This window comes from Camellia sinensis, chromosome 6 (assembly GCF_055761805.1).
Source record: "Camellia sinensis isolate YWXY chromosome 6, ASM5576180v1, whole genome shotgun sequence".
Lineage (NCBI taxonomy): Eukaryota > Viridiplantae > Streptophyta > Magnoliopsida > Ericales > Theaceae > Camellia > Camellia sinensis.
In genome coordinates this window covers 199,671,890-199,696,476 of record NC_138966.1, presented here as the reverse complement: position 1 = coordinate 199,696,476, position 24,587 = coordinate 199,671,890, and the positions used below count along the sequence as shown (strand labels likewise).

The 24,587-nt window shown below is 40.3% G+C and overlaps 1 protein-coding gene and 1 pseudogene across 2 annotated transcripts; one reads left to right on the top strand and one right to left on the bottom strand.

Moving 5' to 3' along the window:
* Nucleotides 1-4,547: 4,547 nt before the first annotated feature.
* Nucleotides 4,548-5,207, bottom strand: LOC145793991 (uncharacterized). The gene is made up of 2 exons (XM_082876908.1): nucleotides 5,140-5,207; nucleotides 4,548-5,049 (listed from the first exon to the last, which is right to left on the bottom strand). Exons 1-2 carry the CDS (start codon nucleotides 5,205-5,207, stop codon nucleotides 4,548-4,550), a joined length of 570 nt encoding a protein of 189 aa, XP_082733034.1.
* Nucleotides 5,208-16,281: 11,074 nt separating this feature from the next.
* On the top strand, nucleotides 16,282-23,888 carry LOC114269413 (soluble inorganic pyrophosphatase 6, chloroplastic-like; annotated as a pseudogene). Its single transcript, XR_014333798.1, has 8 exons — nucleotides 16,282-16,763; nucleotides 18,205-18,317; nucleotides 18,732-18,780; nucleotides 18,959-19,119; nucleotides 20,100-20,200; nucleotides 20,311-20,492; nucleotides 21,280-21,378; nucleotides 23,677-23,888. The product of XR_014333798.1 is annotated as a soluble inorganic pyrophosphatase 6, chloroplastic-like (transcript).
* The last annotated feature ends 699 nt before the right edge of the window (nucleotides 23,889-24,587 follow it).

Genomic DNA, 24,587 nt, shown 5'->3' with positions numbered 1-24,587 from the left:
ACAAGGACAAGCCCAAGTAGCTTGGTCCGAACATGGGGCCTGGGCCTCGATTGAGCAAAACCACCTCTGGATAAGCCCAAGTTAGCTCGGCCTAAACATGGACGGCCCTCAACTTGCCCGGCTTCTTCCACGACCCAAAGCCAGATTATGAATCTCCCTCTTAATTGCCCCTAAATTCCGTCCACGCAAGCGTGACTAGGATTACATGATCCGACTGGGGTAGATTCTCCGCCGGTCTTTCATCCGCAAGACGTTAACCGCGTTAATCCCCACGCTCGGTTTCTTGACTTGCCCTGTTGACGTCTCAACTTGCCATTTTGTCTCTTCAGTACTGACGCCGCCGTCATTATGGATACGCGTCGATCATTCATTGGCCTCGGGCCTCCAACCCTACCGTCTCTTCATATTAAAATTTTTGGCACTCGTTCTCCCTTCTTATAACCGTTGCTTGCTCCTTACCCATTTCTCCTTCGCTCATCTTCTTCTTGTAAAAATCAACCTGCAATCGAGTGCTCTGGCCCTTACTCCTTCTATAGAGATCAGAGCGCCTACGCGTGCACGTTTCACACCGTCGACGCCACTGAGGGCCTCTGTCCCACCGCTTCGTGCCACCGTCAGTGCCCTAACTGGTAAGTCCTCTAACTTCCTTTGTTCTTCACTTGATATTGAGTCTAAGGCACGATTGGAGTAGGTGATAGGATGCAACCCCCCAAAAAATCACCTCTGCCCCTTCTCCCTCGTCTATTCTTCATTTTCTATGATGAACACGCGTGGATCTAGGGCGGACCGGGCTTTAGGTCTTTTTTTGATCCCATAAAATGCCAAAACCGAGCTAGTTGCGAGTTTGCAAAAATCATGTGGGAACTGAGGTAACAGAGTGCTGGACCGCTCGACCGGGCTAATATCTAGTCCGCTTGAGCGGCCGAGCTTCTGGGTATACCTCTATGACCGAGATGGTCTGGCAATCCATCTGGCCGAGCTAAAGTCGAGCTCGTTTAGCCCGACCGTGCTCCACTTAAACTTACACTTCCTTTTACTGCAGAGTCCAAGGGAACCAAGCACCAACACTGAGGCTCTCAAAGGCCGAGCAGCCATCAAACGAAAGTTTGCCAAACCAACACTGTCGTGCTAAAACCAGTCGGCTTCACATGGGGCGTTATCGCTTCCTGGTTGACACGCCGATCACACTAACCGCATTCCGGGAAGAATACGGCGTCCCCGCAGACGTACATCTCGAGCTCGGTGCTGAGGAAACAACTCCTTGGGGCAGACTAGACCAATGCCCTTTCACTGTGCTTTCCATTATCGAAGGCGGACTTTGCTTCCCGGTCAATCCTCTAATGTGCGAGTTCCAGAGGCGCACTGGGCTAGCACCAACACAAGTCTCAACCAACACCTACAGAATAATTAACGGGATAGCCGAGCTAAACAACCGACTGGGCCTGAGTTTAGGATTAGCCGAGATTCTACGCCAGTACACCCTCGGGCATACAGGTGATGGACTTAACTACTATTTAAAGATTAGGCCAGGCAAGGAGAAAATTGTAACTGGCACCCCAGATAAAGATATGTACGACGATGACTTTTTCTGGGTGTCCGGGAATTACGAAACAGCCAACGTGCCCGGCTGGTACATCAGCAAGAACTTTGGTTCGACATGTAAGCCGTGCTCACTGCTCGGTCAATCCATTTTTCTTCACTGTTCTGTACTAATGTTCTTTCTCTTTTCCCACTTTGCAGCTATAGAAGCCTTGCAAGCAAACTACTATAACCCCAACGAGGCCGCCATCAGAACCGTACTGCGGTATCGTAACCGGGATTGCCACGAACTTCTCGGCTACATACCGAGCTACAGATACACAGCTTCCCGCCAGAGTAGGGTTACAGACTTTCTCCGAACACCGTCTCCACCACCCAATCCAACACTACCAGACATGCCCCTAATCCGGTTGACCGAAGAAGAAGAGATGGCCAAGCGGAGCCGCATCAAGAACCTCATCACCGCCACATCTACCGAGCTGCTGAGCATCCCTCCCCGCGCAGTTGCTGTCGGTCAAACAAGTGGGGCCGTGGTTGCGTTGGAATCAACAGCTGCGGCGCAGACCAGCAAGGACAGCCGCCGAGTCGGGAAAAGGCCTCGAACCGCCGATCCCACATCCGAGCTCATTGTGGAGATGAACACCGAACAACCCGCGGTCGCATCTGAGCAAACACCACCTTGGAAGCGTTAGTTAAAGCACCGGGGTAAGGAGATCCCGGCCAACGCTTCGGTCAAAGGCGACAAAGAACACCTCTTAGCCTTTGGCCTGACCAAAGCCCTACTCCTGCCGAGCGACGTGACTGACAGTGACCACGTGCCCGACACCCGGCTCGTGAAGTCCTCGGTCAAGTCTATGACCCAGGTAAGAATTCCGTATGCTTTACTCAAATTTTTTCAAGTGTTTGCACGGTTGGCTTTCTTTATTCAAACTCTCTTCTTGCAGGCCATCTAGAAACAACATCTTGTAATGGAGTGGATTCATAGACTCCGGCAAAAGGCGACTGACGCCGCCAGCCAGGTCGAGCACCTTCAAACCGAGCTGGGTCGGTTGAAGGTTTCTTTAGAGATTACAAATACCGACAACTCCAAACTGCTCGGCCAACTTGGAGTCGTTGAGAAGGAAATGGACGCTCTCCAGGCCGAGCTGGAAGTGTTGAAGCAATCAGGGAAAGATGAAGTGGATGAGGCAAACAATGAAGGTTTCAAGGAGGCCGAAGAAAGCTACACTAAGCAAGTCGAGCCACCAAGGACATATTCATTAAGTCTGGTTGGAAGGCTGCTTACGAACAACTCAACCAAGGATCTGGGACCGACGTGTTTGCCTCTCCCCCCGCTGCCTTTCTGCCGGCCTATATGGTGCCATATGCAAATGATGTCTTCAATGCCTTGCAAGCTGAGGCCGAGGAAGAAGGCGGGGACAACGCCGAGGACGATGCCGAGGGAGAAAACTGCCCTAAGGAGGCCAGCCAGGTTGAGTTTGGTGCTTGAGAAACCACAACTACGGTCGACTTGGAGGTAGTTGCAACCGGGGACGACTTCGCTGACCTTTCCCCCTTAGTTTAGTTTTCTTTTTTTTTTCTTTTTTTTTTTTTGAGAATGTAACCGAGCTGCCTACCCCACCTTATGTATTACAGTTTATCATCAATGACAAATTCTAATTTTGTTAACTGTTGCACTGCTTGTTGTACTTATGTTTCATCACCTCGGCAGGAACCTTTGACCTAAGCAAAACATCAACTCCCTAGCCGGGGTAAAGCACCTCGGCTAGAGCCTTTGAGTTGGTCAAATCACCAACTCCTTTAGCCGGGATAAAGCATCTCGGCTGAAGCCTTGAGTAAATCATCAACTCATTTAACCAGGGTAAATCATCTCGACTGAAACCACAGAGTTGAGTAAATCATCAACTCATTTAGCCGAAGTAAATCATCTCGGCTAAAACTACAGAGTTGAGTAAATCATCAACTCATTTAGCCGAGGTAAATCATCTCGGCTGAAACCTCAAAGTTGAGTAAATCATCAACTTATGTAGCCGGAGTAAATCATCTCGGCTGAAACCTCAAAGTGGAGTAAATCATCAATTCATTTAGCCGGAGTAAATCATCTCGGCTGAAACCACAGAGTTGAGTAAATCATCAACTCATTTAGCCAGGGTAAATCATCTCGGCTGAAACCACATAGTTGAGTAAATCATCAACTCATTTAGCCGGGGTAAATAATCTCGGCTGAAACCTCAGAGTTGAGTAAATCATCAACTCATTTAGCCAGAGTAAATCATCTCGACTGAAACCTCAGAGTGGAGTAAATCATCAATTCATTTAACCGCAGTAAATCATCTCGGCTGAAACCTCAGAGTGGAGTAAATCATCAATTCATTTAGCTGCAGCAAATCATCTCGGTTGAAACCACAGAGTTGAGTAAATCATCAACTCATTTAGCCGGGGTAAATCATCTTGGATGAAATCTCAGAGTTGAGTAAATCATCAACTCATTTAGTCGGAGTAAATCATCTCGGCTGAAACCACAGAGGAGTAAATCATCAACTCATTTAGCCGGGGCAAATCATCTCGGCTGAAACCACAGAGTTGAGTAAATCATCAACTCATTTAGCTGGAGTAAATCATCTCGGCTGAAACCACAAAGTTGAGTAAATCATCAAGTCATTTAGTCGGGGCAAATCATCTCGGCTGGAACGCTTGAGTTTGGAAAATCACCAACTCTGTTAGCCGGGGTAAATCATCTCGGCTACAATGTAAGAGTAGGCCCCGAAAACAACAAACTGCTTCAGCAAAGATAATTCACTTCTATTATATTGACAAAAAGAGTGTTACATTCGGAAGTGTAGGGAAAACAAATCCTTCCTCAAAAAATTACATGAGAACGACAAATACTAAAAATAGTACAGTTTGAGGTTAGCCGCATTCCATGGCCAGGATACGCCTTTGCCATCCAAATCTTCTAAATGGTATGCCCCCTTGCCCGCTAGACTGGTTACCTTGTAGGGCCCTTCCTAGTTTGCCCCTAGCTTGCCTTCGCCCAACACCAGTGTGTTGCCCATGACCTTCCTTAAAACCCAGTCGCCCACTTTAAACGGTCTAGGGTGCACGGTTTTGTTGTATTTCCTAAACAATTCTTGTTGGTATGCGGCCACGTGGATCAAAGCTTTTTCTCGGTGCTCATCAGCTAGGTCCAATTCCAGGGCGATTGCTTCAGAGTTAAACTCGGGCTCAAAATTTTCACTGCGGATGGTGGGCATGCCGATTTCCAAAGGAATGACCGCCTCCATGCCGTACGCCAGGGCAAAAGGGATTTTCCCGGTGGATCGCCTCGGGGTCGTCCGATGTGCCCAAAGGACACTTGAGAGTTCCTCGACCCATTTTCCTTTGGCTTTCTCTAGTCTTTTCTTCAACCCATCGAGAATAGTCATGTTTGATGCTTCGGCTTGGCCGTTGGACTGCGGGTAAGCCGGAGTGGAATTGTAGAATTTGATCTTCAATTCCTCACAAAATTCTCTGAATAAGTGCCCATCAAATTGGGTGCCATTATCGGAAATCAGAAGCTTAGGGATGCCAAACCGCGTTACCACATTCTACCAGGCAAACCGTTTGACGTCTTTCTCCTTGATAGTCGCTAAGGGCTTAGCTTCAACCCATTTGGTGAAGTAATCCATAGCCGCAATAAAGAACTTCCGGTTGCCTGGTGCCGTTGGGAGTGGTCCCACTATGTCTAGCCCCCACATCGCAAAAGGCCAAGGGCTTGTGAGGGGAAGAAGCTCTCTAGCCAGCTGGTGAATTTGGTGGGCGAACTTCTGGCACTTCTCACATTTTTTAACATATTTTTGAGCGTCCGCTTGCATGCATGGCCACCAATATCCTTGCGAGATTGCTCGGTGGACCAAAGATCTTCCCCTGATGTGACTTTCGCATATGCCTTCATGGATCTCTTACAGGAAAGCTTCCACGTTGTTTGGGTGTACACACTTGAGGTAAGGACCGGTGAATGACTTCTTGTATAAAGCGCCAGATGGAGAGAGCCAAAATTGCTCTGACTTCACCCGGACTTTATGCGCTTCCTTTTTATCGGCCGGAAGGGTCCGTTCTTTCAGGAAGATGATAACAAGGTCCATCCAAAAAGGGCCAAGCTTGGTGCAGAGTACTTCTATCTACTCAGGTTCCTCAATATTAGGCCTTGGAAGAAACTCAATCAGGAGAGGACTAGGAGATGCTTTGTCGACCATGGAAGCTAGATCGCCTAATTCATCCGCACGGCCGTTTTCTTCATGACCAATTTGTTGGACCCTTATTGCCTGGAACCGCTTGATGTGTTCTCTTACCAGAGCTTGATATTTGGTCATTCTGTCGTCTTTGGCTTTGTAGACCCCGGACACTTGATTGACAATAAGTTGAGAGTCACTGTAAACCATCAGCTTGGATGCGCACAATTGAAGCGCGCTCTTAAGCCCGGCCAATAGCACATCGTACTCAGCCTCATTGTTTGACGCAGGGAATCCGAGTGTGATAGAGTGTTCGATGGTCAGACCATCTGGTGAGATCAAAACTATGCCTAGCCCGGCGCCGTGACGATTTGAGGCTCCATCTACAAAAAGTTTCCACATTTCACCGACGAAGAGTTTCCAACACTCTGAGGGGTCCTGGGAAGCTTGAAGGTTGATGGGATCACGGTCGCTCGATTGTTCAGTTTCAGGTTCGTTACTGTTCGGTTCCACTTCATCCCCCCTCGGCGATGTGGCACTGGACCTAACAGGTTGGTTTGTTATGCCCAAGTCCATCGTCGCATTGCTGGGCTGTAGTACTATTTCGACAGGAGGTTCTATGGATGGGCGCGCAAGTTTCGCGAAGCCTCCATCGCCCTGTTATGTAATTTTCGTTGAACCTTCATTCACCTCCTCGGCTACCGCGGTGAGATCCACCGAGCATACATGGTGAATTCCAGGCGAAAATTCAGCAACAAAATCTGCCAATGCTTGTGATTTTATGGCCGTTCAGGGTTGAAACTTGACGTCGAATTGTCCCAATTCGACCACCCACTTCAGGATTCGACTGGAGAAATCCACCCGCTCGAACAAGGCTTTGAAGGGGAATTCGGTCAACACGATGATTGTGTGAGCATGAAAGTAGTGCGCCAATTTCCTGGAGGCCATCATCAACGCCAAAGCCAGTTTTTCCAGCGACAAATACCTCGACTCGGCCGGCAGTAATGTTTTGCTCACCTAAAAGATAGGGAAATGCTGGATACCTTCTGACTGGACAAGCACCGCACTAACTGCATGCTGAGAAATTGTCAGACAAAGGTAGAGTTCTTCGCCGGGCTTGGGTGTTACCAGTAATGGGGCAAAAGACAAATAGGCCATAAGCTCGGCCAAAGCCCTGTCACACTCCTCGTCCCATGAAAACTTGGACTTCAAGGTTCGAAAGAAAGGGCGGCAGCGATCTGATGATTGGCTTATGAATCGGTTAAGCGCGGCGGCCATTCCAGCCAGATGCTGCACGTCCTTCGCCGAGTTGGGTTGCTTCAATTCTTGTATGGCTTTGATTTGTGTGGGGTCTGCCTCGATGCCTCGGTTTGTGACTAGAAAGCCTAGGAATTTCCCGGATCCCACACCGAAGGCACACTTTGACGCATTCAGGCGTAGTTTGTGCTGTTTGAGAATGACGAACATCTCGGCTAGGTCAGATAAGTGGTCTACCTGATGCCTGCTTTTGACCACCATGTCATCGATGTAAGCCCCCATCGTCCGGCCTAGCAGAGGAGTGAACATTTTGGCCACCATCCTTTGAAAAGTTTCCCCGGCGTTCTTCAAATCAAAAGGCATGACTAGATAGCAGAATAGTCCCTTTGGGGTGGTGAAAGAGGTTATCTCGCGGTCGAGGCCATGGATGGCGATCTGATGATAACCGCGATAGGCATCCAAGAAACTGAGCCTGCTATGCCCGACCGTTAGATCCACCAGCTGGTCTATTCTGGGCAGAGGAAAACTGTCTTTAGGGCAAGCTCGGTTGACAGTCTTATAGTCAACGCAAACTCGCCACTTCCCATTCTTCTTGGGTACTACTACCATGTTTGAAATCCACCGAGGGTAGTGCACCTCCTGGATAGCCCATGCTTCTAGCAGGTTCCTTACCTCATCCGCGACTACTTCGGCGTGATGAAGAGCCGATCTCCTCGTTATTTGAATGACAGGGCGTGCATCTGGAAAGACATTGAGTTGGTGGAAAATAAAGCTTGGGTCAACGCTGGGCATGTCGTACGATGTCCATGATAAGACTTCGATATTCCCTATCAAGAAATCTACTATCCCGGTCCTTTCTTGGGCAGTCAGGCTTGACCCTAGCAAAAAGAAGTTGTTTGGACTTTCGGCGTCGATCTGCACTTCCACCAATTCTTCAACAGCCTTGTCCTCGGCCTTCGCGCCCACATCATCAAGGACACCCTGGTCTTCCGGACCTTCAATCATTTGAACGAAGCCTTTGGCAGCTCGGCTCCCGTTCACTGTCACGAAACATTGCTTTGATATGACTTGATCGCCCCAAATTTTCTCAACTTCCCCCATAGCCGAGGGAAATCTCATAACCTGGTGATAGGTTGACGCTACCGCTTGCATGGCATGAAGCCATCCCCTACCCAAGATCAGATTGTATGTGGACGGCACTTTCAATACACAAAACTCCACCTGCTTGACAACGGATCCGGCTTTGATTGGTAAGATTACCTTTTCTATAGGCCACTCCGGTTGTGAGTTGAAACCAACTAGCGGCGAAGTTGCCGGAGCCAAGTCTGTATCCCAGAGTTTGAGTTGCTTGAACGCGTTGTAGTACATAATCACTACCGAGTTTCCTTGGTCAATCAAGATGCGTTTGACATCGAAGTCTTTGACGCGGAGGGTGACTACTAGGGCGTCGTTGTGCGGCGTTTGAATGCGCTCTATGTCCTTAGTTGAGAAGCTAATCACATCTTTTTTCTCGGTCTTCCCCCTTTTGATCGCGGGCTGGACTGACAACACTTCCCTCATATGCTCTGCCTTTGTGATCATTCCTCGGAGCTCGCATACTCGCGCCGGCTCCACTATGCTGTGGATCACATTGACCACTCCTTGAGGAGGCGCCTCTAAGTCATCCAAACCACCCGGATCAGCCAGGGTGGGATGCGCGGCTCTAACGCCCCCGTCAATGTAAAGGTCTAAGTGACCGGCTGCGACTAACTCCTCCAAGTGTTGCATCAAAGGCAAACAGTCCTTTGTCCGGTGTCCACGCTCCCTATGATATGTGCAGCGGTACCGCGGATTGAAGCCCTTTTGCGCATCGCCTAACTTAGCAGGAAACCAGACGTAATCCTTGTCGCGAATTTCACTAAGTATGTGATAGATTGGAATCTTAAATACCGTGGTGATGCCCGTCCGAGCATTCAACCTTCTGTTTTGCATCGGCTGCGTCATCCCGGGGATATTCCATTCGGTCATTGCGGTGACCTCTTCCCCGATTTCTATGATTTGATCCACGGTCAGATTGCCCGATGCGATCATTTGGACGGCTAGTCTCTTATCCAACCGCGTGTACCTTGCCAACCGCCCTTTTGTCTGTTACCATCGGATTTATCTTCGCGGTAGATGCCGCCGTATCATCCTCTACTCGAAGGTGCTCATTGATGCGTTGCATTAGTTGGCCCATGGACGCCGGCTGGTTCATTGTAAGCGAGTCCCTCAGCCTATGCCCGACTAGGAGACCGCGCTTATATTGGGTGATTGCCAAGTTGATCGGGCAATCTAGGATCTCGTTAAAGGTTTCCCAGTACCTAGAGTGTCACTCGACTCCATCTTGACACTCAGAAGATAGTCCACTTCCTTTGGCGTTTTGGTGTTGGTTTTGAAACGAGTCACGAATGCTTTCGCCAACAGCTGCCATCTCTCGATGCTCTTTTCTGGGAGTCTCTCAAACCATTTTAAGCCCAGTTCACCTAAACTGGATGGGAAAATAAGGCACATAAGCGCATCATTACGCCTGTGTCCAGCCATGACCTGCCGGAAGTGGCTTACATGCATGTACGAATCGCTTTTTCCATCATAAAGTATAAACTTGGGCTGGTGAAAGCCCGGTGGGAGCGGCGTGGTCTCTATTTCAAGGGAAAATGGGGAGGCGTTCAGCCTCGCCAAGTCGGTGTCCAAAGGAACTGGTACGGTCAAACGGGGCGGCGACATCATAACCTCCTCACTATAGCAACCTCCGTAAGATAACCGCTGGAGCACCGACACCCTTTCAGCCTCCCGTCGGCGAGCTCGCTTCTTCAAGACGTCCCTCAAGTCCTCTGAACAAACGGAGTAACAATACCTCGAAGTGGTCGACGGATGTGAGGGATGGTAGGTACTATCTTGCGTGCTAGACTTCTTTTCAAGCGTGTCTAAGTCCCCAACTCTATAGCTTCTGGTGATAGAAAAGGAAGGCGTATGCCGCTGGCTCTGGCTGCCTGAGCGGCGGGGTTGGGTGCGCTCACTGTGGTCTCCCACTCCAGCTACACCCTTTCCTTTGACCTATTATTTGAGAGCTTCCATCTCTACTGCCATTCTCTGGATGACGGTGTCTTGGTCCCTTAACTTGTGCTCCAGACGTCGAGCATGTGATTCTCTTCACCGTCGGTGTCCGTCTGGGCTCTGTAAGCGACCAAAACTTTTGGCGCGCTTATCTCGTGCATCTCTTGGAAGTCCTCCTAGGTAAGTCTCTAGGTCCGCCATGTTTGGAATGGCGGGGAGTCCGTCGCTCCATCTGGCTGACTCCGGGGTAACACCGTCAATGGCAGACAACGGTATTTCGTCGTTGTTTGCCATGGTAGGCAATCAGATGAGCTTGGAGGACAAGGTTATGTCTGCAAATGCTTCCCACAGACGGCGCCAATTGTACGGGAAGCAAATATTCGATAACGCCCGTATGCCTTTCGTCCAAGCTCGGCTTCTATCCATTTAACCTGTGAACACAACGACGGTGAGCTACCCGGCAGTGTGTTACCGGAAAACCCCTCCGACGGTCAAGTTAGCATACACTCAGGAAGAGAGAGAAGAGCTCAATGAGTGTTAGGTTTTTTCTCACCAAATGATGTTCCATCTCCAGCATGGGGGGCGCAGTCATGCTTATATATTTTATGCGCTCGCCTCTGCATCCACTCGTTTATTGACACGTGGAGCTGTTCTCCCATCAATCAGCACAAATCCCGCTACAAAATCACCTAATCAAACCGCCAGACAACATTAACGAGAACGGGGCAGCCCGGCGGAATCACCTCGGCCTCATACGACCGTGCTACGTAACGAGCCCGAAGGCTCCACTCCTCAAGCTCCATCACAACCGAGCTCAGTAGCATTCCAGTAGAGCCGAGTTCCAAACAGATTGAGTCGGTATTCAGAAGGCCTTTAGCGTCGAGCTAAACATGTGAACCTTTTAGCCGGGTTGGCAGACGATCATCTCGGCCAAGTAAGTTCGGTCCAGACATGGGACCCGATCCTCGACCGAGCAAAACCAATTCTGGACAAGGACAAGCCCAAGTAGCTCGTTCCGAACATGGGGCCTTTGCCTCGACCGAGCAAAACCACCTCTGGATAAGCCCAAGTTAGCTCGGCCCAAACACGCACAACCCTTAACTTGCCCGGCTTCTTCCATGGCCCAAAACCAGATTATGAATCTCCCTCTCAGTTAACCTAATAATTTCTTGCAAAATATACAAGAAAATTTATTTTTTTCCACAAATTTTTTCTTTTTGTCTGTTTTCCCTCCACAATTCCTTACTATGTAGTGATTATAATTTTTTCCATAATTTTCTTACAAAATTTTTCATTTATTCAAATATATGCAAGAAAATAAATTTTATTTCCTTTTTTTTTTCTTTTTTTCATTATTTTACTTTCTACTATTTTTATTTTTTATCATGCGTTTCTTTTTAAACCAACAAAACCGTAAATAGTAATGAGAAAATATATTTAAAAAGTTTGGAAGTTGTTATATTATTTATGATTTAAATGGAGTGGTCCTGTGTCTTTGTCTGGTCTCAGTGACAAAACAAAATGGTCTCCTGAACCATCCTTTTCATTCACTGTCACCAATGTATTATATCTGGCAATTTTTCCCTCTTTATATTGTATCTACCTTCCTCTAATATCTGCTTTTATATAATATATGTTGTTGAGGAATAAATCTTATACACAATAACAAGAAAGATTAATAAAATAAAAATAAAAATATGACACACAAATTGAAGTGATTCAGCTAAATTTTCCATGCCTATATGGCTTCCATAGTACCAAAAGGAGATTAGAGTACAATCAGATTGTTTTCGGGAAAAAAAAATGATATATAATTTAGTTTTTTTTTTTTTTAATATATGATATTTTAATGAAACTCAATCAATTACAAAAACAAAAATAAATACAACTGAAAAAAAAATATCAACACATATGTGAGAAGATTTAAACAATTGATCTTTTAGTGAAGTGTAAGAATTCTGATCAATTGATTAATCTGTTGGTTATATATGCTAAGATTTATATTATAATACCCTTGATAGCCAATAGTTAGATGATATATCATTTTCATAGTTGAGGTACATACACCAAATGTATAGTCCCCACATGCAACAAAGTTCTTCTGTCACTCCTTCATTTCCAAAAAAAGACAAACTACCTAATTTGCATATTCACTTGTTGCTTTGTCTTATCTCATCCACACATGCTGTAGTAGTAGTGGTAGTACAGTTCATGTGAATGTGATTAACTCAATGAGATTAGTAAGAAGATATGACCTCCAAATCTCATCTGTTTGCTGTGGTTTTAAGTGTGCTACTTGTAAATTTGAATGCCACTCACTCACTCATTAATGTGATCCATCCTCACTCCTCAGATGTGACTTTTCTTTTCTTTTGGATTTGGTAATTTTATAAAATTTGCACTTTTTATTTATTTTTGACATTGTTGGTCCATCTACCTTTTGAATAACATTTTAGTTGCAACTTTATTGTGAGTCATCAACCAACCTTGGGTATACAATATTCTTAATATTTTGTTTAAACAGATTTTGCCCTAGGTAAAATGGATTTTCATTAACTTGTTTCATCAAGACCTGAGGGTGGTAGCATAGTTCGTGAATCGTGATCAAGAGGACATGAGTTTGAGTTTTTAGGGCGACGTTTGAAGCAAAAAGCAAGGCTTGAGCCATTAATTTTGGGCCATTAGTTCCTATTATTATATACACACTTAGGTCTCGTTTGGCAATATCACTTTTTAACCTAAAAGTTAAAAAGTTATTAAAAAAATTAAAAAGTTAACAATTTATATCAAAAAGTCAAAAATTTCATTTTCTCTTTATTTTTTTGAATATTTCTTTCATAAAAAATCAAAAATTTATCCCAAATATACTAACTTTTTTTACATCATATTTTAGTTAAAAAACTAAAAAGTTACTAAAAAAGTATGTTTCCAGATGAAACCTTAGTGGCACTACAAGAATCTGCACTTTTAACGACCACTTTCCGCGACCAATATAAAAGTTGGTAGCTAAAAGTTACGTTTTGGCGACCAAATATTAATTAGTCGCGAATGATCATTATTTTTGGCGACCAAATATGAGTTGGTCGCAGAAGGTCATATTTTGGCAACCAAAAAATGAGTTGGTCGCAGAAAGTGGTATGGTTTTGGTGACCAACTACAAATTTGGTCGTGGAATGCCACATTTTGGCGATCAAAAAATAAGTTGGTCGCGGAAGATCAAAAATAAGTTGGTTGTGGAATTGGCGACCAAAATTTTGGTTGCCAAAAAACTTATTTTTAGTGACTAAAAATATTTTTGTCGCCGTATATTGAGTTTTTGCTACTAAAACAATGTAGTCGCCGAATGGAAAATAAAAAATTATTTTTTATCTTTTGGCGACCAAAATTTTGGTGGCCAAAAAACTTATTTTTAGCGACTAAAAATATTTTAGTCGCCATATATTGAGTTTTGGCTACTAAAACAATGCAGTCACCGAATGGAAAATAAAAAATTATTTTTTATCTTTTGGTGACCAAAATTTTGGTCGCAAAAAAACTTATTTTTAGCGACTAAATATATTTTAGTCGCCATATATTGAGTTTTGGCTACTAAAACAATGTAGTCACCAAATGGAAAATAAAAAATTATTTTTTATCTTTTGGTGACCAAAATTTTGGTGGCCAAAAAACTTATTTTTAGCGACTAAAAATATTTTAGTCGCCGTATATTGAGTTTCGGCTACTAAAACAATGAAGTCGCCGAATGGAAAATAAAAAATTATTTTTTATCTTTTGGCGACCAAAATTTTGGTCGCAAAAAAACTTATTTTTAGCGACTAAATATATTTTAGTCGCCATATATTGAGTATTGGCTACTAAAACAATGTAGTCGCCAAATGGAAAATAAAAAATTATTTTTTATCTTTTGGCGACCAAAATTTTGGTTGCAAAAAAAATTATTTTTAGCGACTAAAAATATTTTAGTCGCCGTATATTGAGTTTTGGCTACTAAAACAATGTAGTCGCCGAATGGAAAATAAAAATTTATTTTTTATCTTTTGGCGACCAAAATTTTGGTCGCCAAAAAACTTATTTTTAGCGACTAAAAATATTTTAGTCACTGTATATTGAGTTTTGGCTACTAAAACAATGTAGTCGCCGAACACTACAAGAAAAGTGGGCTTAAAAGACGGAAGTATTTGCGACGGCACACTTGCCGTCTCAAAAAGTGACTTTTTGCGACGACACAACTTACTGTCGTGAAAAATGTAAGTTTTTACGACGGCCCAATTTGCTATCGCTAAAAATGTGAGTTTTTGCTATGGCAGAAAATGACTCATGGTCAAAATAGGTAATGTCATGGTGAGTTTTTTTTATTCTAATAAAATTTGCTCTACATTTGTTGTATAACAATAATATTCATGGTCATAATAGGTAATGTCATGGAAAGAATGACTCAAATTTATTTGTGAGATGTCAAGCTGTTGAAAAATTTGTCATTTAAATGAGGCTAGTAATCTTCATTTTGGTTATTCCAAATCGTAATGCACAATATGCACTTATTTGAGAATTTCTCTTTTTCGTATGTGTAATGTGAGTTATGTAATTTTTCACGTAATAATTTACATACGCATCCACATAGTGTGGAATAACATTTCTCTTTTTATATCCTTATGTTTGGTTCATTGATTTGGAAAGAGAAATAATAATAAAAAATAAATAAATAAATGAAATATAATTATATTTCACTTACATTGTACACAAATTTTCTCTTTTTCTTTTCAAATTTATAAACCAAATACAACCTAAAAATATGCTCAGTATAAATTATATTATGAATCTTGTAAGAAACAAATAAATAAAAATTTCAAATACACAATTTTTTCCTTGTTAATAAAATGACGTGGGCAATCAAAAAGGGATGGGACCATATCCATTCAAAGCAGAAGGGTCACATTTAATAAAAATTGTATTCAACTTTCAAATAACTAACCATAGCAGTGGCACTCTCCAGACAGGCGGGGGGGCCATGGCCTCTCATGGTCTCTCCACACGTCTGTCCCTGTATCCAGTCACAAAATGGTTTGAATAAATGCAACGATATTTTTCTGTCGCAAAAAAAATTAAAAAAAACGACGTCGTCTTACTCTTTTGATATAACATGTCTCTTTTCACCCATTTTTTCATCTTCATGTCTCTGTCTCTGTCTTTTCTCTTTCTCTCTCTTACTCATCCCTCTTCTCTCTCTGTCTATCTGTCTGTCTCTCTCTCTCTATGTCACTCGCTCATCTCTCTTCTCTTTCACTCATTTCTTTTCTCTTTATTTTTCTCTCATCTTTGCTTCTTTGTCTCTCTCATTCATCTCTTTTCTCTGTATCTCTCTTTGTCTCTTTCGTTCATCTCTCTTCTCTTTATCTCTCTCTCTCTTTTTCTATGTATCTTTCTCGTTTACCACTTTTCGCTCTCTTTCTCTATCGCTCATATCTTGTTTCTCTCTCTTTCACACTCTCTCTCTTTCCCACTATGTTTGCCTTGCTCACTCTCACTCTCTCTCTCCCTGCTTCTCTATTTACCGAGCTCCCTCTCAATTTATCGATCCACTACAAGAAAATGCACTTTTAGCAACCATTTTATCTCTCTCTCTCTCGCTTATCATTGTCTCTGTCTCTATCTCTCTTCTCTATCTGTTGCTCACTCATTTCTCCCTCTCTCACCACCCATCTCCTTTATCACATTTACCACTACTGCAAATGCCATTCCACTACCACCACCACTACTACTGTTGCCACTCAACCTCTACAACTACCATTACTACCGCCATTGCCACTATTCTATTACCACTACCACCACTACCACTATTGTCACTATTACTGCCATTACCTCTCCTTCACCACCACCATTCCATCTCCTCTACCACTACCACAACTTCACCACTAATCTCTTTTGTCATCACTGCCGCCGCTACCACCACCACCACCACTTCTTATCCACCACCTTCACCACTATTGTCGTTCTCTCTCCTCTACCAAAAAAAATTAATTCCTGGTTTTTAATAACAAAAAAAAAATGGGCCGCAGAAAAATATTTTTCATTGACCACAAAAAATTAAATTTATTTTAACTGAAAATATTTTTCATTAAAATATTACCCCAACTTCAACCAAATAAAAAAAAAAATCATTAAATTAAAAATAAAACAAATAAATTTTCAACCTTAGTAACTAAAAAAAAATTTAAAAAAAAATTCATCAACTACAAAAGAAAAATATATATATATATATATATATTAACAAAAAATAAATAAATTATCCTACCTCTCCTCTTCTTTTTGTTTTCGTTTTCCTGCTCCTTCTAATTCCCCGTTTTCCCACTCTTTCTAATTCCCCCTTTTGTTTCTCACGATCTCAAATCCCCAATCCCTAACAAAAAAATCCCCAAAATACGATACTATAGGGAGAGAAAGGGAGAGAGAGAAAGAGAGAGTTGATCGGAGATTCAAAAATGGCGAACTATCACTTCGTGTACAAGGACGTGGAAGGAGTTTCGACTCAATGGGACGATATTCAGAAAAAAATTGGGAAACCTCCCTCCGAAGCCCCCTGCATTCAAGCCCCCATCCTTCAAGCCCACCGAGGACGAAGACTCTAAACATAAAGACAAAGCCCGCCACCGCGAGTGCGACTACCACCGATGACTACGACTATCTGTTAAGTTCTCTGTCTCTCACTTGTTTGTTGCTCTCACTTTGCCCCTTTCCCTCTCCTTCTAATTTTCGAAACCCTAACAAGTGATTTTTTTAAGGCTAGGGTTGGTTAAAGTCGTCTATCTCCTATGTGATTTTGATTTTGATTTTGATTCTGATTCAATTTGTTCATTTCCAAGTTCTTTTTCTTTAATTTAATTTATGTGTAAATTATACACACCACCTGTTTGCTAATATGCCTCCGAAAATAGAAAGAACAAAATCTGTTAGTGTCTCAACCATGAATAAAGAGGCATTCCACCAACATTAAGCTATAAAATTTGGAATAGAAATTTATACTCTTGGTCTAGTAACAAATAATAAACCTTACCAAGCTTAAACAAAAGAAATCTAAGGCTGCTTTCAGAAGGTGTATACTTAAGAAATCTAAGGTATGAAAATGTATACTTAATTGAGTGTAGTTTAAGTGAGTTCTGTATATGTAAACAAATTGTATCTTAGTCAATATATAGTGGGCATTTTTTTTTCTTTACAGCTTATTCATTTAAGGTTTACTTACAAATGATGAAAATCATTCTTTGTTGTTTGATTGAAAAGACTTGGACATCCAGCATGATGTTTGAAACTGATATTTATATCAAAAGTTTTTGAGTGATATATCTAAGTGAACTCCCTATTTTTTTCCCCTCCCTGAACTCCCTTCTCTGTGTTGAAACTTTGGATTTGATGACTCCAAAGTCCCATCCTTTATGTGTTCTTCTTTTTCATTTTTTTTTTGTTTCTCTCCCAATAATTCTAAAATATTGTGTTTTTTTTAATTATATTTTGTATTTTATTTTAATATTGGAAGTAGAGTCTATTACAATTAGTTTCTATCACAACGGTTGAATTTAGTTCCAAGTTATCACTTGTGAGCTTAATATTATAATGTTTTATTAGATTTACTAAAATGAGATGGAATAGAATAAAATGATTATTATGGAAGAGTTGGCAGCGATGTATTGATTATCCTTTTAGGTTGACAATTAGTATAGAAAGTTTTGCTTTCAATAAATTAAAGACAATCTATTGCAATCCACTTACTGTTTTTCACTAACCTACCAATGGCCTAGGTTTCCTAGGTTAGGCTACAAGTTTTTGCTTAGGTGCTATCGTCCATGCTATGCAATTGCCTCTCAATGAGCAGACTATAAGATGAATTGAGCTGCTTTGAGAAGCTCTAGCTTCGGTTTGTTTAGAGCTTTGCCAAACTTGTATTATGTCAAATACATGAACTTCAAGCCTAGACTCCAAGTTGCTTTGTTCAATATGTAAGCATGAATTCTGCAGTTTGCTTTGCTGGTTGCATTCCTTATCTTGGTTCACAAACACATTTTTTCCCCCTGAAATTTGAATTCTTATACTGTGAGCATCATGTACGTGTTGATTGACACTGTGGCTGCAGGTCGGTCTTATTTCAGTTGGGGTTCAGTATGATAAGATAAAGAATTCATTGCGTGCTCTTTGGACTTGCTCTCTGGACTTGTTGAAGGTCTTGGTAGTGGGATAGAGAGTTTGGTATTCCCCCTTCTCTAATTCTCTCTCTCTCTCTCTCTCTCTCTCTGTGTGTGCAATATGTTTTTAGTTTTTGCTAAATGATGCTCTATGAAAATGAAATGATGCAAATAAATTCTGATTTCTGATGGCCATTTATATATTGTTGCACATTGTCATTTAATTGTTTTTTACATCCTCATTCATTGTGTCAGGAAAAGACAAACCTATTGTCCCTAGATTATGGTAAATCTGTCAATGTGTTCATAATTTTATCTTCATAGACTGTCATTATGGAGAAGCTTGTTGTATTGCATGTGCTGTGGATGTACCCTGTGCATTAAAATTTGTTGGCCAGACATAGCCTTGCCAAGTGTAAGCGTTTCTATATCACTATCAGTCTACTTGCAGCCTTATGTCATTAGCAAATTGTGGCAGGATACGTGATGATATTGAGGAGGATGCCTTCCGAGGTCTATGTGCCATGGTATGCCTATACTTTCTTCATCTTCCAAGTAAATTGAGATTAGAAATGTAATCCTAGTTTGGTGTGCAATTGTTAATTTGTGTCAATTTTTTGTTAATATGGGTTTTTTCTTACATTTTCAAATATTTATTTGTTAGTAAGGCATATATTTACTTGCAAGTGCTTGCTTACTTTGCAGGTTTCTCCCTGGCATGATATACCATTACACTTAGGTGATGGTGTTTTTAATTTCATTGTTGAAATACCCAAAGAAACAAGTGCAAAGATGGAGGTTGCTACTGACGAGTCATACACTCCCATAAAGCAATATACAAAGAAAGGAAAACTTCGATATTATCCGTAAGATGTGCCATTTTACCTTCACTTTTCCTTTCCCCTTCTTTTCTTGTTTCATAACTTCTTCATGCATAGTTTTGTTGTTCTATAAGGGCTTGAATCAGGCACTGTTGTTCGTTTTCATGTATAAGCATCTGTTTAAGCTATCAGACAGACTGCTCAATTTTTTCGCTGATGCATGTCCAACTAAGCATCTAAATACGTTTTCATTTGTTGGGAGTTGAGTATTACTGGTCTCATATGAGAATTTGGAGTATAGAATTCATCCATATTGATAATCCTAGTGCCCTCATGCTATTTCTGTCAAACTTTACCTAGTGATGTTTGCTTCTCTGAGGGTGATTTGTGGCATTTCTATCAAATGGCAAGCACCCTAGCCTATAGGCTTCACATATGTTGAGTAATGTCGTTCGTACATGGTCCTTTAATTGTAATCCGATTTTGGCATAAAAAAATATTTCTTAATGTGAATCGATCAAGAAGGTGGAAATGGTGGATATCAGATGCTGAAATCTGCTGGGTTTAAACATTATGCTAGTTTTATTCCATTGAGACTATTTTTAGCAGTTGGGTAATTGCTCTAAATCCTAATAATCAACTTAGATTTTGGAGAGGAGGTCAAATAAATAGGCTATGTAAGCTGGTCCTAGGGAATATTTCCTTGAAAACCTGAGATATATAATCAGTGTCAAAAAATGAACTAGCTTTAGCGACCTTCATGTCATTTGCATGCTCTTATAGAGTGAATTTATTTTCATTTTATTGTTTAAAACTTTAATATGAGAACTTTTAAGCCAACTTGTTTATCCTTTTATTTCTTTTAACAAATTGATGTTTGCTAGATCTCTGGTACTTCTTGCCACTGTTGATCTAATCACAAAACCCTGGATTCTCTTTTTACATGACTTCTCCATAATTTTTATATTGGAATTTGAGCTTCTTAAAGTCTAAGCTCCTGAATCATTTTATTTTATCTTTCTCAGTTACAATATAAATTGGAATTATGGATTGTTTCCACAAATGTGAGAAGACCCATCATTTGCAAACTCTGAAGTTGAGGGGGCACTTGGAGATAACGATCCAGGTACTAGTTGATCATTCATTTCATTTTACCTCTTTACTAAGCATTCTCTTCTACCAAAAGCAAAAGAATAAAATAACTGAATTTAATTTGCCAATTTCTTCAAATTGTAGTTGATGTTGTTGAGATTGGTCAAACTCGTGGAAAGATAGGACAGATTATGAAGGTCAAGCCATTAGCTGCCTTGGCAATGCTTGATGAAGGGGAACTTGACTGGAAAATAGTTGCAATTTCATTGGATGATCCAAGAGCTTCACTTGTTAATGATATTGACGACGTGGACAAGCATTTGCCGGTAATGTTTTTGTTGAACTAAGCAATAATTTATTTTAGTTTCTTCTAAATACTAGTAAAAAAAAGAGAGTTCATTATAGATATACATGCTAAGACTTTTGTAACATCTGTGACATATCATCTGCTCTCATGCTCTTTGTTTGTCTGGTTCCTTCGGGGGATGGATCTATAACTGGTTAACATCTCCTTGTATAATAATAAGCCTACACCAATTAGTTAGGATGAGCATTCGTTGGGTTGGTCGAACTTACTCATTGCACAAAATGTTTTAGTTGTTAATTTTAATAATGGCAATGTGATAATGTGTAGAACACTAGAAGGTATGGAATTTTGTAAGACAAATATAGTCTCAGAAGCACTAGCAATGTACTGGTTTTATTATATACAATATCTATGTCTTAAGTACATTTGAGCTATATAGCATTTTTCATCCTTTTCTTCTTCTTTTTTTTTATTTTTTAATTATCTTAATAAGGGCATGACCAATGATTGGTGTGAAAGTCAATATTTTACGGTGTTGGTTACTCAAAGCCATTAAATTCAAGCAATGTGAATGAAGGTGTGATTTAGATTTCAATGTTAGTAATCAGCGGTGCATATGTACATCATTCTGATTACATTGCAATGTCGGTAATCAGGGCTAAGGTGTTCTATTTATTAGCAAACTATGGTAGTCCTTGGTTAATAGAAACATAAGTTGACATAGGCTGCTTAAAAATTGATTTGGCACTTATGTAAATTAATTGTTGTGCATAATTGTCATGGGCCTGGCTGGGTAACTTCTCTAGGGCACTCTCACTGCAGTCAGAGACTGGTTCAGAGACTACAAGATCCCTGATGGAAAACCTGCAAAAAAATTTGGTCTTGGCAACAAGGTAGCAAACAAGGTATTATGATTTCTATGCTTCAATCAATCTACATTGTTTAGATGCAGTTCTAACCATCTTGAAGGGTGTTTGATTAGGAAATTGTATGTCATGCAGCATAAGTACATAACGCATAGAAATTTATGTGTATTGAACGTATTCATTTTGCTCATGAATTTGAAGTACTTGTCATACCACTGGAAAGGACTGAATCCAAGAACAAGAGTTGATTATGTCGTTCTTTAATAATGGAATTTCCATATTGTTATTATTTTATTGTCCTTAAAAAAAATTAATTTATTTATAGATTATGTTTTGAATTCTATTATATGATATTGCTCTGTTGTTTAATTAGTGAAATTAATTGTTTTGGAATAAAAAGGATTGTGCTCTTAAGGTAATCACTGAGACCAATGAATCTTGGGCTAAACTTGTGAAGAGATATGTACCTCCTGGAGAGCTTTTGCTCGTGTAAATATGAACACTGTAAAGTTTGAGGTGCTGGTGCTGGTGCTTTTGCTTGTAACTTTATTGACAAACCATGTATCTTCTCTATTGCAAAGTGGGCAATATTATTTTTAGACGTCAAAATCAAAAGTGATTTTTTTTTTCCTTTACCACGATTCGTGCATTTTTGCGCTTCAGTTCTACATCCATAGGGGAAGAATATACAAAACATTCACATGTAACATGGGTGCAGACCTCACACATACATATAAGTGTTATGTTTATTTCTGATGTACAAAAAAAAATAAACATGTAAGTGTTATGTGAGACTTACACCAATGTGAATGTTCAAAATTTGTGGAGATAACTGGAGTTAGTGAGACTTACACCAAGTGTTATGTGAGACTTACACCATGCTTAGTTTTATATTGTTTATGTTGATCTATCTTAGTTCAAATTTTGTGAAATTGAAAACCCATTAAAAACAATCAACCCATATCAGTATTCTCATTTCTTTCTAAGCAAAGTTGGAGAAACAGTGAGTGAGATAGTAAAGTTGTATCAAAGGGACATCCATTGGTAGATAGTGAAATTTGTGGAGATAAATGGAGTTAGTAGAACTCATCATGTTGCTTAATTGTTTTCAATATTAGCAAGTTCATAGTTATTCATATAACTTGCAAGAGTTTGCCCCCAATTAGATTAGCTATTGTTTTGTGATTTAGTACAGATGAAAGTCAAATTTCGGTAAAAAATGCATTTTTGCTAAATTGGTAATTGATAATATATTAATGTTTTCCTTTTTTGTTTTCTTTGCAAATTGATTTTTGATGACATTTAGAAGCATACTTGGACGCACAGTTAGATAATTAGACAAAAAAAATGTGATGCAAAAAGGCGAAAATAGGCCGTTTGGGGTCAAAAATTGAACAGCACTTATCTTTCCATACCTTTTTTATCTAATTTCAAAGCAAAGGTGAAATTTTTTTTTTTACTCATTGGACTAATTTTCAGTCTTTGTTCCATACCATTACAAAACTAAAATATAACACATGGGGTAGTATAGGGTTTACAATGATCTTTGTACAATTTTAGTGGGCTAGTTAAAGGAGATACATAAATCTCAAATACAATATGCTTTTAGGTAACCCAGTAAATGAATAAGGACAATGTGGTAGCTTAGGCAGGTGCACCAACATACCCAAACAATGGGTTATCAAATTCTGCAATACTTTGTAAGACTAAATTCAAAAAGAACATAAACTAATGCAATGAATTTTTAATTGAGGTTCCACTCGGTGATCCACAACAAACATTTTATCACATTGTTTAAGTTAACGAAAATGAATTACTTATCCAAACAAAATTAAAAAGCTATTAATGAAAAGACACTGTTTAGTGCTGGCCCCAAGTCTTCAGAATTAGGAGGGGAGCCTGATCTCTGATCTCTGATTTCTATTAAGTATTAATTAACTAGATGTAATTGCCTCTAAACAATGTGATAAAAAATGCAAACACCGGCCGTTTGAATTCCGCTTCAATTTTCCCCTTCAGTATGGTTAGACACTCGCGTATGCTAATATGTATAGTTTATATTTGCTAGTTGAGAAGTCCATTGCATATTATTGTGAACTGTTGTTTTATTTACTTATTTTTGACTTGTTCTTCTTTGAATTACATTTAAGTCCGTTCAAAAAACTAAACAATGAAATACAAAAGTGGTAATGCTATAGACATAAGAATGCTGTTGTTTTATTTACAATTTGATAATGATAGTAATTTAATTTGCTAATGTGACCTTAACTTTTCATGGACATTTTTCATTATTTGTCCAATTTTACCTGACATTATTTCTCTTTTTCTTTGGTACAGATGGATGAACTCGTGCACAAAGCTAAATTGTACAAGACAAATAGGCACTTTTTGTATTTTTGGAAGGATTATATATTTTTGTAGAAATGTATATGGAAAATATTAGGGTAGGCTAGTAGTTATATTTTTTGATACACTAGTTGTTATATTTTTGGATGGGTGTGTATGAAAAATATTTGGTAGACTACTAGTTATATTTTTGGGTTGATGCACATGGATAAAAATTTAAAACATAATAATAAATACTTGTTATATTTTAAATTTTTATGCTAGATGAAATATGTAGTTTGAAATTACTTGTAGATGAAAACTTACAATAGTTGCTGACTTTAATTAAACAGGTTCAGAAATGGTTGATATATGTATTTTGTTGAATGTTCATGATTCAATTTATTTGTTGGTTTGAATGATTTTTGCAAATTACAGATTATGTTGAATAAATTGAATGGATTATTATAAATTACAGGTTTATTTTGTTGGATGTTGGCGACCAAATTTTGGTTTTGCTTTTCTAGTTTTGGCGACCAATTGATTAGTCGGGAAAGATAAGTTATACTTTTGCTGACTAAATAAAGTAGTCGGTGTATCACCAAGCACATTTGGCGACTAAATAATTAGTCGTTAAAATTATTAATTTTGGCAACCAAAGGATTTGATCGCGAATAGGTCTATTGCCGACTAAAGTTTTAGTTGCGCAAACATTTCTTTTGGCGACAAACATGTTTGGTCGGGGAATGTGACAATTGGCGATCAAAATTTTTGGTCGTAGAATGTCGCAATTGGCGACCAAATTTTTTTGGTCGTGGAATGTCACAATTGGCAATCAAACTTTTTGGTCGTTGAATGTGATAATTGGCGACCAAATTTTTTGGTCGTGGAATGTGACAATTGGCGACTAAGATATTCGGTCA